Raw genomic sequence first — 15,000 nt, 5'->3', positions numbered from 1 at the left:
TCGACTATTATGGTGTTTAAAACCAGTGGTTCGTAACACGTGCGATAACAACCGACTTACAAAAGTCAACGGCACGCCCAAGGACATTGGATATTGAGAATTTTTACTTTCTTTGAAATAAAATGTTTACACCAGGAACATTACTTATATATTTCAAAGAAAAACAAGTCTTTGTTGAAATTAGAATATAAATAGGACACGTATTATAAGTGAGCAAAAAAAAAAAAAGATGATACTCTTTTACTTGTTTCAGTCAGTTGACTGCGGCTTTGCTGGAGCACCGCCTTTGGTCGAGCAACTCGACCCCGGGACTTATTCTTTGTAAGCCCAGTACTTATTCTATCGGTCTCTTTTGCCGAACCGCTAAGTAACGGGGACATAAACACACCAGCATCGGTTGTCAAGCAATGCTAGGGGGACAAACACAGACACACAAACATACATGCACACACACACATACATATATATATACATATATATGACGGGCTTCTTTCAGTTTCCGTCTACCAAATCCACTCACAAGGCTTTGGTCGGCCCGAGGTTATAGTAGAAGACACTTGCCCAAGGTGCCACGCAGTGGGACTGAACCCGAAACCATGTGGTTGGTAAGCAAGCTACTTACCACACAGCCACTCCTGCGCCTATGATATTGATATTCAAATATAATTTCACTTCACAAGACCTTGTGCCAAAATTGTAAACCATTATATAAGATCTCGGCTTGTTTATGTAATTTACAACAAGATTTCATGTAAGAAGCATTGCACCAAGCAAATACACTGCACAAAATCAGTTTGTTTATTGTTTTGCTTTTTTATTTTTCAGTGCACCATACGGCGCGGTAGGGGGCACTGCGCTACGAAAGTTAGAGGATCACTGTTGTAAATATTGTAATTGAATTATGTAATTAAAGCTGGGAAACAGGAAAAAAATACAAACTTTAAGCAGTGTGCTGCCCTTGTTCTACTGTTCTACTTGAATCTTCGTACATCCGTCACAGCAAAAACCCTGTGATACCTCTTTTCTATAGGTGTCCTAAGTACGCCATCTTAAGTTTAATATGGATCTCGTTGTTCATAACTCAGAGTGAAACATAGGACTGTTTATTTGATATACGTTGTGACATGATTTGATACTGCTGAAGAAGGTTAGGTTGATATGTTTTATTTGGAAGGTCGGATCTTTTCGGTTTGAACGGCAGTTTTTTAAAATAATTTCCACGTAACTAAACACTTTTGAACTTCGTATACTGGTAGAATATGTTTATAAAACATCTTTTTCTCTTGGCTTTATTGAGAAAATTCTATAGTTTGTAAGATATTTGTTTGTTATTTTCTTCAATTTCTGCAATTTCAACCAATTAATGACATCTATTGAGGTCAAAAACATTCTGTGCCGTATGTCCCTCGTTTAAGAAACAGATTGGGTTTATTTACATTTGTGAAGAAAAAAAAATACCCTTCCCCCACCCCTAACCCTAACCCTAAAACAGATTGAAATGCAATAGATCGATTCTAGGATCATAATTATGTGTGACAATTTCATATGACACCGCTAGAAAAAACTGCCGTTCAAACCGAAAAGATCCGTAGATTCACTTTTTTACATCGTGCCAAATTTGCTTTTCTGTGTCCCTTTTTGCCCGTTTTTTAAAACTCGCAATTCAAACATAGTCCAATACTACCGCCATGCCAACAAAGAAAAGAACGCACCTTGGTCGTAAAACAGAACCTGCTTTCGGCTGCCAAAAGAAGGAGGGCAAGCTACGTTTCTCTCATGGCCAGTTATATGTCGGATGCTCCAGAGTTGGAAGCAAACAAAATCTATTCGTACTTACTCCTAATGGCAAAACGAAAAATGTGGTCTACAGAGAGGTGTTGGAAGGAATTCCAACCTTCCAACACCTTTTCAAATTCGTGAGCCTCTATGCCTCCACTACACCAGTGCAGCCTTGCAGACCTGATATGTGGCGAGTACTATTGTAGTCATGCTTTCAAAGTTACTTACTTTCTTCCATCATGTTTCTTTTCCTTTGTCCAACCTAGGTTTGTCATCTATTTTTACAGAGTTTACATTTAAACAGTTCTGTTGCTTTCGGCGTAACGAAAAAAAGGCCCTTCTTAGGGCCAATTTTCATATACAATTGTTACACCACCCGAAAACACATTACAGTTCTTGGATCTTTTCGGTTTGAACGGCAGTTTTTAACATAATTTCTAGGTAACTAAAAAATTTTAAACTTCGTATACTGGTAGAATGTGTTTATAAAACATCTTTTTCTCTTGACTTTATTGAGAAAATTCTATAGTTTGTAAGATATTTGTTGTTTTTTCTTCTTCAATTTCTGCAATTTCAACCAGTCAATGATGTCTATTGAGGTCAAAAACATTCTGTGCCGTATGGATATTCCCTCGTTTAAGAAACAGATTGGGTTTATTTACATTTCTGAAGAAAAAAAAGATACCCTTCCCCCACCCTAACCCTAACCCTAAAACAGATTGAAATGCAATAGATCGATACTAGGGTCATAATTATGGGTGACAATTTCATATGACACCGCTAGAAAAAACTGCCGGTCAAACCGAAAAGATCCCAGTCCTTTTCAGGGCTTTTTATCAAATTGCTACCGCTGTGAGAATGACAAAAAAGCCTTTTGCAGGGCTACTTTACCCGTGATTGTTACACCATCTTAGAACGCATTAAGGTTCTTCTCAAGACTTCGTATCAAACTGTTACTTCTTGGCTTCAGCGGTTCCCGGCGACCAATTTTGTTACAATTTGATATAACTTTGTTACAATTTGCTATAACTTTGTTACAATAAGCGATCAATTTTGTTACAGTTTGACGTTAACGTAAGTATCAAAAACATTGTAGTATTTGAACCCCGAGCAATGCCGGGTACTTCTACTACTTGTAAATAAACAAGATTTCAAAACAGCTCGAATTAATGGAGCATAAATAAAGCAATGACACACAGACAAAAAAAAAAAAAAGAAACCCGGAACATTTAAAAATATATTGAACAATAAATTAGGCGATCGCTCGACTTACTGCACATAATAGCCAAATCATTCTCAAATTAAACTATACCGAGTTGGTTTTTTTACATGTAAATTTTTATTTTTAAAGGAGTGACAGCTTGTATGTTCACTTTTAGTGCCAGGTCTGCTCAAAATTAAATAGACATACATCAAGGAGATTCCAGACATGACCATTTCGTCATTTATTTCATACATGATATGTCTGTAACTTAATTTATTCGATGTATTCTTCCTTAATTTTAAGACGAAATGGTTCAATTGAAAAATATTTGGCTGCTATTTCTAACAGGACCGTTGTTGGTTCGGTATGTCATTTGTTTTCTCTCACTCTGTCCAATAAATATCTATATTTTCACACACGTCCATATGCTGTTTTATATTTACATAATGCGGTATGTCGGTTTGAATATTTTATATTATAGATTAATAACGCTGGTTCAATGCCATGCATTTTGTAAAGAAAATTAAGTAGATGAAAAACGATCCCACTACATGATCTGTACTATATTTTATCGACCTTGGAAAGATGAAAGACAAAGTTGTCTTCAGTGATATTTGAACTCGCACCGTAATGCATATTAGTGACAAGAAGATTACACTGAGTAACATCTCGCCTGTGTTAATCAATTTAACTGGGATTAAGGGTAAAAAGGGGATTTATATAAGCGAAACTGGGTTGCCAAATTAATTAATTTCAGAGAGAGTGAGAGAGAGAGAGAGAGTGTATGTGTGTAAAACAAACAATGAAAAGACGGTATCAACAATTTATTTAGCTTACACACGTTTCGAATAGCCTGGCACAACGCAAGCGCTGCACATTGCATATTCAATCGAACCTTCATTTGATCGACTAAATTACCAGAGATACAGAGCACATAGCTGCTATGCTTTTCTTTCCATAGGCAGAATGCTTGTGTTAAATTTTGTATACATTGAGATAAAGAAGGGGGTTTACAAGCAATAAATTCCAGACCACTGTCTCCATTTTTATTGTCCAGTGTTTGTGTTATAGACAAGGGGAAATACCTTTATCAGATGTTCTAAGTTTAATGACAGCCAGCAGTTGTATTTATCTTCTCAGTTTAGAGTTGCAATTAAATCTGATGTCCTTAACTGCAACTTAATCATAGAAGAGAGAATGAATTTGCTAGAACTGGATTTGCTTGGATTTATTTAATTCCTATTTTTCTTCACACACACACACACACACACACACACATACAAATCAAGGGTTGAACAGAAAGAACACAAGGAGAAAACACAGTAAGCGGAAATATACGGAAAACTTGACGATAACATAACAAACGGGAAACTAAGCAAAAACAAGATACACGGGATATTTGCAGCAGATTTCCTCGTCAGTAAATTTCCGAAAAGTCCTAGCAGTTTCGCGCTTTTTACCACTGAAACCGCTCGATTCGGTCAAGCGCCAAAGCATTAAGCTTCTGGGAAAAGCAAACGAACGTATACAAGAACAAGAAAGCTAAAAAAAAAATTACTATACAATACAATGTGATGAAATAATAATACAAGTGTATCAGAAAAAGAATTATACATATACAACAGAAAAACGCCGTTCGGCTATACAACAAAAGGAAAGTAATTATACATTTACAACACAAATCAATAACAGAAAGGGTCTCTCGACTATTAGACGAACATAGTAGGCTGACGCAAGGGAGAAATGGGAAGTCTTAAAAAACTGAGCAGGAGAATAGACGAACGTGACCAAATGGCGGTGCCCCAGCATGGCCACAGCTCGTGAGCTGAAACTAGATAAAATAAAAAAAATTTTTTTTTAATATGTATGTATGTGTGCTTGTGTATTGAGAGAGAGAATGAGGTTACGGTGTTGGTTCGATTTTTTGACCGGGCAGGCCATTGTTTCCTTGAGCACTCCATTTCATGTTACTCAAGTCTACTTAACTGAAAACAAGTACCAGTCGACTACTGACTGGTGCAACTCTCCCCCCTCTCTCTCTCTTTCTCTCTCCTTTTTTCTTCCTACATCTGTTGCATTATCGATGTTTTGCTGGGTTAAGGGTAGGAGAGATAAGAGTGAGTGTGTCTATGTCTGCTCGAGACTACATAGGCAACAAAAACAACTAGCAAAAATATGGTACAAATTACACTTGCAAGTGACGTCTAAGCCCCCTTCTCTCTCTTTCATTCTCTCATTCTCTCTCTCTCTCTCTCTCTACACACACACACACACACAATCACATACAGATATATATGTTCAATAAACGAACGACAAATGAACAGGAGTCATATAATATTTTCATTGGCTGACAACTGTTCCTTCTTTAAGTAAGCGTGCACTCAGTGTTAAATACCAGTGGCGACATCTTATAGCTTTCTCAGAGCACTTAAGGCTTGCAAGTAGGTCGGTTCTAATTTACTTAGTTGATAATTTATTCTGATTTTCAACAAGATTCTTGTTGAGGGAGTAACTTAAATTAAATAGAAAAACAAAAACTGGTGTTTCGTTTTGGGATTTGGTTTGCAAGATTCTTTATGTGAGTTCGTGTGTTGAAGCATATTCTGTTGTGTCTGGGGAGGGTAATTTTCTTTTTGCGCCTTATAATGTAACACACTCACCGGTAAAATTTCCACTTTTTTCTTATTTTTATTTTCCTAAAATTTTCGTTGCGTCTTGCAACGTTTTTTCAATAGTTTGAGTCAAAACTATTGAAAAGGTTGCAAGACGCAACGAAAATTTTAAGAAAATAAAATAAGGTAAAAAGTGGAAATTTTACCGGTGAGTGTGTTACGTTATAAGGCGCAAAAAGAAAATGACTCTCCCCAGACACAACAAAAAATTGGTGTGTAGTCTTGAAAAGCTACTTAATCTGGTAACCCTGCATCAAAGTATGCCGAAGTTGATATTGATTTCCCTCTTTGATGGAACCTGGTCCTGACTGAATCCTACCAATTGCTGTTAATAGTAAATGATGCTTGCACTCTTGATGTAAGCCAAGAAATGTTAATCAATTAAAATTAAATATATAGTAATGAGGATAATACTTATCTATAATGACTAATAAAACAAAGACAAGGAAGGAAAACCGAAGTTTTAATTAATTAAAATTTATTCAATTAAAATTTATTCAATATGACTGATCAAAGTTAATTGAGATTAAGGCAGTGTAGTTTAAGAAACATATGATAACAAAAGATTTGGAAGTAAAGCAGAAATTTACACACATAAACACAAATACACGCGGGCATGCGCGTAAGATTGAGAAACGAGTCTATTGGATCTTTTCGGTTTGAACGGCAGTTTTTTAAAAATAATTTCCACGTAACTAAACACTTTTAAACTTCGTATACTGGTAGAATGTGTTTATAAAACATCTTTTTCTCTTGGCTTTCTTGAGAAAATTCTGTAGTTTGTAACATATTTGTTTTTGTTTTTCTTCAATTTCTGAAATTTCAACCAATCAATGACGTCTATTGAGGTGAAAACATCCTGTGCCGTATGAATATGTCCCTCGTTTAAGAAACAGATTGGGATTATTTACATTTGTGAAGAAAAAAAAAGATACCCTTTCCCCCACCCCTAATCCTAACCCTAACCCAGATTGAAATGCAATAGATCGATACTAGGGTCATAATTATGGGTGACAATTTTATGTGACACCGCTAGAAAAAACTGCCGTTGAAACCGAAAAGATCCCATTATCGAATGTCAACTTTTCTAAAATGGTAAGTAGTTGTTTGAGAGAGCTTTGGCTGTAATTTCTAGAAAAAGATTGACCCCTTAGAATATAAGGATGTTTGCACCTAATTTTAGTCTGTGTAAATAGAAAACGAGTTTATTTTCTCTTCACACATTTTTCAATCTTTCCTTTTGTTATTGGATTTGCCCAGTTGTTCTGAAACTTCTGCTTCTCAGGTTTCGATGAAAGGCATTTTACAAACATCTTCGATTGAATAGAATTTAATTTTTTGCAGTGGTTTATTATTCATAATTTCTTACCTGATAACTGAATTGTCCTCTTTATATTTTGATAACGACAAAGAATTTCTTTGAAGATGTGTTTAAAGGTATTTTCTAGTTTAATTTTTTTTATTTAGAATTGTCACAACCTTTCCAAACACCTGTTGAGCTCCCAACGCCTACAAAGGCACGCCGTTGTTGATATTTGACAAAACCATAGCAATCTCTTCTTGATGATGTTAGACTAGATTGTCGCATTCTCCACTATTGTTGATATTGGACTAGACCAGTGGTTTTCAACCAGGGTTCCGCGGAACCTTAGGGTTCCGCCAGTACAGTCCAGAGGTTCCGCAAGAAGTTACAAAACTGCTAAAATCGGCAGTAATTTTAAATTCTCCTGTGCAGATATGTGTGCATAAGACTATTAAATTATTGCACAGGGGTTCCTCGAGCCAGTGGAATGTTTCCTTGGGGTTCCACTCCAGCAAAATGTTTGAAAAGCACTGGACTAGACTATAGCATTCTTCCCTATTGTTGATATTAGACTTGACAATAGCTATGTCTCCTATAGTTTATATTAGACCAGACCTCAGCAACCTACACTATGGCTGACATTATACTCGTCCATACCAATCTCTCCATTATTTATATTAAACTAAAACTATAGCGATCTCTCCTATAATCGATAATAAACTCCAGGCATAGGCAAACTCTTTTGAGAAGCGGAACGGGCGTAACTTCGGTATACAACCCGGAAGTACCGGATACATTTCAAGAAAGTGTTTTTTTTTATATATATGGTGGGGGGGGGGGGGTTAGGGTTTGCGTTAGGGTTAGGGGTGGGAGAAAAGGGTTTCTGTTATCTTCAGAAATGTAAACAAAGCCACTTCCGGTACTTACGGGACATATACCGAAGGATCGCCGCGGAACGCATTACTAAAAAGTTTCAAGGTTAGTTTTCGTTTGGCCTACCATCCGAAAGTCCCGCGGGTCGCAGTTTGTCCATAACTGGACAAGACCATAACAATTTCCCCATTGCTGGTATTAGATTAGACCACAGCGGTCAGGTATTTTATATGAACCTCAGTAGCGTCCGAAACATTCTATTTGTGAACTACTGGGGTTCAGCTAATTAATTATATCCACAAAAGAAAAAGAAATTGGGTGATGTAAAATAAACATATTTATCAACACCGGAAGGATTAGAAGCAAAGTTGGCCTCGACAAGATTTAGACCCTCGATATAAATAGTCACAACTAAATGGTGCAGAGCATTTTGCCCTGTGCCCTACCGATTATGCCAACCCATCACCCTTAGATCTCCATATCAACAGAATGTCCTTCCTGTTTCACTCAGACATATCCTTAAATTGAAGATTATTTTCATCACAAATATCCAGACTAGTTTGTGTTGCTCTTGCAGCTTACGAATTAGTAATCAAATACTACAGTAACATGAGAATTATATAAACATTGACTTACGTAACAAATCCATATGATTTCACTACATGGCCGGAAATAGATGGACCTACAAATATATAAAAATATACCATTACATACATACGTGTGTGTATGTGTGTGTGTGTGTGTGTGTGTGTGGTGTGTGTGTGTGTGTGTGTGTGTGCATGTGTGAATGAGTGTATTTCGTTTCTAATTTGTGTGAATGTGTATAGAATAATACATCAGTTGAATAAAGTGAAAACATGGTCTGGTTTTCATGTTTTCCATTATGGTATTTTAACATTAAAAAAATATTTTCTAATGCCTAGAAAGTTAAATTAGCGCTTTCATACATAGTGTAATCATTGAATTTGATGATTATACTAAGTATGAAAATGCTAATTTAATTTATATATACACACATATATATATATATATATTAAATTAGAGATAAAACCACAATTAGGCAAATCAAACAGTGAAAATCATAAACCAATACATAGAAATAAAATTAATTAATATAATATACAAAATATATAAAATATAAAATTCAAATTTAAATTATTTAAATTTAAAGTTAAAATTTTTAAAAAAATATTTATTTAAATTATTAATTTATACTTATAAATATATATATATATATATACATACATACACACTAGCAGAGATACCCGGCGTTACTAGCAGAGATATCCAGAGATACTTGAGATTAAAGTGGCATAATTTGTATGTATATTACAGTTGTGTTGAAACAGGTGATACGGGAAAGTGCAACATTGACAACAAAACATTTGTAGAGTAAATGATGGGCTAATTCTACTAAGCGACACGTCATGTCTCTGTTTGGAGTATTTCAGGCCCTAACCAGTCATGGAAATTGGGGGTGGAGGTTATGTGATTTTTTAACTCGCCGAAAAGATGTCAGTGGATATACTCTCCTTTGCGGCAGTCGGTGCTGCGTCTAACACAACCCATCGTCTGACGTTTTGACACCTCCTTTGGGTTTGTTGTCTTACATCACTCGCGAAGCAAATTTGGAGGAAGTTCAATTGTGGGTTACAGGGAACCAATGAGGTGATAGACTTGACCTTGAACTTTAGACGTTGGCGTAAATCCATGTTCACCTATCGCCTTAGATGCACCAAACGATGTCGTTTGAAATACAGAGTTGTATTGTCTGATAGTGTTCAGAAAATCCTTTGGCTGGATGGAAGTGCCTTCCAGAAGATCCATAAAATGTTGAGGAGGAGTTGGTAGTTCTGGCAATCTTACTTTACTACCTGAGCAGCGCATGCCATTAGTTTCATTTGGAAATTTTGGGAGAGTTTCATCTCCTTTCTGTATTGAGACTCCATCTGATGTGCTACAGCTTGCGTTTGCTGATCTTGAGAAGGTCTCATCTCGCTTGTCTTAAGACTCCAAAACATGCTGCAACATCCATTTGCTGAACTTGGGAAAGTCTCATCTCCCTTCTGATTTGAGACTCCATCTGACGTGTTGCAGCATGTCTTTGCTGATCTTGAGAAAGTGTCATCTCACTTCTGTCTTGAAACTTCTTTTTGATGTGCTGCAACATGCATTTGCTGATCTTGGGAAAGTCTCATCTGCCTTCTGTCTTGAAATCCCATTTGACGTGCTGCAGCGTGTGTTTGTTGATCTTGAGAAAGTCTCATTTCCTATCTCTCATGAGACTCTCGCCTATGGTTTTCTACAATCCTCCTTGCTTTATAGTTGTTTCTGGAGAGATTGCATCTTTTCTTTGGTGGCATAAACAAAAAAATTATGAACATAGAAAAAAATATACATTAATCTCTATTTTTGTAAGCAGTTGTATGTATGTAGTATTATTATAGTCTTATCAAATGTGAAAGAATAAAAGTGAAACAATATTAAGCTGCTGGAAAAACAAATCGGAAGTCAGAGTGAAGGAATAAAAGTGAAACTATTGTGCCGCTGATAAAAAAATCGGAAGGGTCGTGTGGGTCGGAAGGCTACAGCCCCCTATATGAGCAAGGGCCAACATTTGACCTCACTAGAATCTTCCCCGAGTAATGATAAACCTTCATGCCAAATTTGTTACAGATTGATCCAGCAGTTTGGCTGTGCATAGAGGAAACAAACACACACACACACACACGCAGCACTTATTTAGCGTTACTTGCCAGTCTTTGAGTCTTCTAGATACCAATACCTCTCATAGCCGCGCCTATATATATATATATATATATATATATATATATAATAATATATATATATATAATAAGATTAGCTCGTATACGAGTGGGTTATATTTGTAAAAATGAAGTTTGAAAATGCTGCAATATTAGACAAATTTTAATTTTTAACATGTTTCGGTTCTTGAAATGACGAACCTTATCAAAAAAATTATATATAATAAAGGAGTTCATGCTATGTTTAAAGAGTATGATGTAATAGTTCATAATTGTGACATATATTCAATATAGAGTCAAATATAAAAAATTCATATAAAATAGTCAATAGAGCAACAGTAATGATTTTTGGTCGGTGTCTGTTCGCATAATTTTAGTGAATTTTGTGATTGTTGGGTTTATATCAGCTCAGCTAAGCTGTGGTCACTTGCACTTTTCACTGACGTCATATAGTTCCAAACCAATCAAAACCCAGTCTCAACGAATATAGTGAAAGGACTCCTAAAGGAAACCAACCAAGTGGAGCGACAGTTTGGCCACAGAAGAAATACGTCATCATTTTTTTGACGAACCGAAATTAGATCTGACCCATAACTGTATCCTGTTAGGTGGCTAGTCCAGCAGAACGAGACGTCATCAATGTTTTGACCAATCAGAATCGGGTCTGTTAGGTGGCTAGTCCAGCAGAACGAGACGTCATCAATATTTTGACCAATCATCCTGTTAGGTGGCTAGTCCAGCAGAACGAGACGTCATCAATGTTTTGACCAATCATCCTGTTAGGTGGTTAGTCCAGCAGAACGAGACGTCATCAATGTTTTGACCAATCAGAATCGGGTCTAACCCATAGCTGCTACGGCCACAGTGAGAGAACTATAATAATGGAGGTGGGGCGAATTACAATTTCTCAGATCCTTAAACAGTCACTCACGCTGACGGGAAGGAAAAATTTATAAAAAGATCTCTTTCTCTACGAGCAGATCTAATCCTGGTTCGTCAAAAAACTGATGACGTATTACCTCAGTGGTCAAGCTATTGTCACCCTGCTTGGTCGGTTTCCCCACACGATACAGCTATGGGTCAGACCCGATTCTGATTGGTCAAAACATTGATGACGTCTCGTTCTGCTGGACTAGCCACCTAACAGGATACAGTCATGGGTCAGATCTAATTTCGGTTCGTCAAAAAAATGATGACGTATTTCTTCCGTGGCCAAACTGTCGCTCCGCTTGGTTGGTTTCCTTTAGGAGTCTTTTCACTATATTCGTTGAGACTGGGTTTTGATTGGTTTGGAACTATATGACGTCAGTGAAAAGTGCAAGTGACCACAGCCTAGCTGAGCTGATATAAACCCAACAATCACAAAATTCACCAAAATTATGCGAACAGACACCGACCAAAAATCATTACTGTTGCTCCCATTGGAACACAAGGTAAAATCTAAAATGAACTCCTTGCCTCTTCAAGAACATGAATTTTTTATATTTGACTCTATTGAATATATGTCACAATTATGAACTACTACATCATACTCTTTAAACATATAGCATGGACTCCCTTTATTATATATGAATTTTTTATATTTGACTCTGTTGAATATATGTCACAATTATGAACTATTACATCATACTCTTTAAACATAGCATGAACTCCCTTTATTATATATAATTTTTTTTGATAAGGTTCGTCATTTCAAGAACCGAAACATGTTAAAAATTAAAATTTGTCTAATATAGCAGCATTTTCAAACTTCATTTTTTACAAATATATATATATATATATATTATATATATATATATAATTATATATATTGCCTATATGTCTGTGTACACCTTTGAATGCAGTGTATGCCAGAAGGTTTGCAAATCCAACGGAGACCTCAAAAGACATTTTAAGATCCACAAAGAGTAGAACTTATCTGCAGCCCTTGGTGGTCCAAATCGGAGGTGCAATCTATGCGGATGTCTTTTCAGAACATTGTCTGGTTTAAAAAGCCACATTAGATGCCATGATGGTGTTAAGGTGTAGGTACAGGCGGTGGTCAAAATCTGCATAAAAAGTAGACAACCAACATATATATATATATAATATATATATATATATATATATATATATATATATATATATATATAATAACATGCATTTACTTTGTATATTTATCTTTGATGCTGAAAATAGAGTCTCATTAGATGTACATTTTAAATACTCAATATACCTTAACAACAATCTGAATAAAACCGTTTTAACTGTCATCATGCATGTTTCCTTATTTTGTCGGAATTTATACTTTTCGATGTATAAACGGAGTAAAAATACTGAAAGCATCCTTAAATCCTTTAAAATGTTTTAGCCCGAAGGCCGCGGCCATGCTGGGGCACCACCGCTGTTCGAGAAATTGATGTTAATCTTTTTGTTCAGAGTTTCATGCTATCATCACCTGGATTCCATTACGCCATCAATATCATACCATTATGTTATGTGAACATCACACTATCTTATTATATCAATATCACAGCATTCTGTTACGTCAATGTCACACTTACACGCTATGATATCGTTAAAGCTCGAGTCGCCATCACTGGTTTCATCTCTTCCACTCTGTCTGTCTGTCTGTCTATCTCTGTCTCTGACTGTCTCTCTCTCATCCTGTCACTCTCCCTTTCACTTCTTATACACATACACACACATTCACATACAACTTCTCTCACACTTATTTAAAAAAACAACGAACAAAAAAGTGCAAAGCACTCAAAAGAAATGAGGCAATATTGACTTTTCGGCAGCTTATCAGATAAAAAGACTGAGAAAAGTAAACTGTCCGAAAAGTCAATATTTTTTCCTTTCCTTAACAGTGAAATACATTGATGTTGTTTTCATTCGGAGAAACAAAAGTTGTGATGTTAAAAACAAGTTAGAGAAGGTTTACCTAAAGCGTAGGCCAAACAAACAGCAATTTGTGATATGGAATAAACTCCACCATATACCCCGTTATGTCGTCTGTCCACCAATAGAGCCAGGAGAGGCATGAGAGCAGCATCAGTGATACCTATAAAGGAGAAATAATATTATTAGGAGAAATAATATTTAGAACAGATATTTAGTTCTAAAGAAAATAATGACACTGATGCATTTTCGAAGGATGTCTTCTTTATGAAGAAAATATTGTTAACTGCGGGCTATCATGGTCAATTGGGTGATGAGAAATATTTTTTATTCAACTGAAATTTTAGCCGTAAAGAGAAGGTAAGTCATGGGCATTCATACAATTATTCTCAAAATAAGCAAAGGAGAAAACACTGGAAATGTCAATTGACAAAAACGAAAATGGCAATATTCAGAGGGGGAAGGAATATGATCTTTAGTTGTTATGCTGAAAACTCTGGACATGTTTCGGTATTAATTGTCTTCCTCGGTGACGCATAGGCAATACACAGCTGCCACGACCTCATAACGATTACAAATTTTTTATATGATTAGAAAATAGTACATTTGTGTGCCAAACTGTCGCTATCAATGACGTATACTCTCTTTTACTCTTTTACTTGTTTCAGTCATTTGACTGCGGCCATGCTGGAGCACTTTAATCGAGCAACTCGACCCCGGGACTTATTTTTTTGTAAGTCCGGTACTTATTCTATCGGTCTCTTTTGCCGAAACGCTAAGTAACGGGGACATAAACACACCAGCATCGGTTGTCAAGCAATGCTAGAGGGACAAACACAGACACACAAACATATATATATATATACATATATACGACGGGCTTCTTTCAGTTTCCGTCTACCAAATCCACTCACAAGGCTTTGGTCGGCCCGAGGCTATAGTAGAAGACACTTACCCAAGGTGCCACGCAGTGGGACTGAACCCGGAACCATGTGGTTGGTAAACAAGCTACTTACCACACAACCACTCCTGCGCGTATATTCATTTGTGAAATGAATCCATTTCTCAACAAGACAAATACTGATGCATCTCCATAACAATACTTGGTAATTATGCAAACCGTAATCACACGAAAAATTCGCTCAAACTGAACATTTTACAAAATCACTGATATTAATTAAAGAAGTATTACAAGCTAGTTATTTCAAAACATGATGTCATAGCTCAAAGCAACAAACAAAATACAAAGATAAAGTATCTACGTCAGAAACCAGATCAAAGGTCACATGAAAATTGACGACTTACAGTATCGGACTCATGAGCCGTTTATATACTACTAGCAGTATCGCCCGGCGTTGCTCAGGTTTGTAAGGGAAATAACTATAAAGCATTTTTAGAGAGTTATAGCCAAAAAATAGCAAAAAAATGGAAAAAAATGATGGTAAATTTTTTTTTTTAGTTAAAAAAGGTCGAGTTGCGTCCCCTAGACAGTTTGCGGTTTGTGTTTCTGATTCTCGACCC

The 15,000-nt window shown here is 36.2% G+C and overlaps 1 protein-coding gene across 1 annotated transcript in view; it reads right to left on the bottom strand.

Moving 5' to 3' along the window:
• The window catches only part of LOC115227194 (synaptic vesicular amine transporter-like), a 94,132-nt gene that overhangs the window by 6,388 nt on the left and 72,744 nt on the right, over positions 1-15,000 (bottom strand). Inside the window, 2 exon segments of the mRNA XM_036500651.1 lie at positions 8,468-8,513; positions 13,523-13,642. Coding sequence (XP_036356544.1) covers positions 8,468-8,513; positions 13,523-13,642 — 166 coding nt within the window.

The sequence above is a fragment of the Octopus sinensis genome, linkage group LG2, assembly GCF_006345805.1.
Source record: "Octopus sinensis linkage group LG2, ASM634580v1, whole genome shotgun sequence".
Lineage (NCBI taxonomy): Eukaryota > Metazoa > Mollusca > Cephalopoda > Octopoda > Octopodidae > Octopus > Octopus sinensis.
The sequence above is the reverse complement of the archived record's forward strand: the minus strand, read 5'-3'. Positions and strand labels throughout refer to the sequence as shown.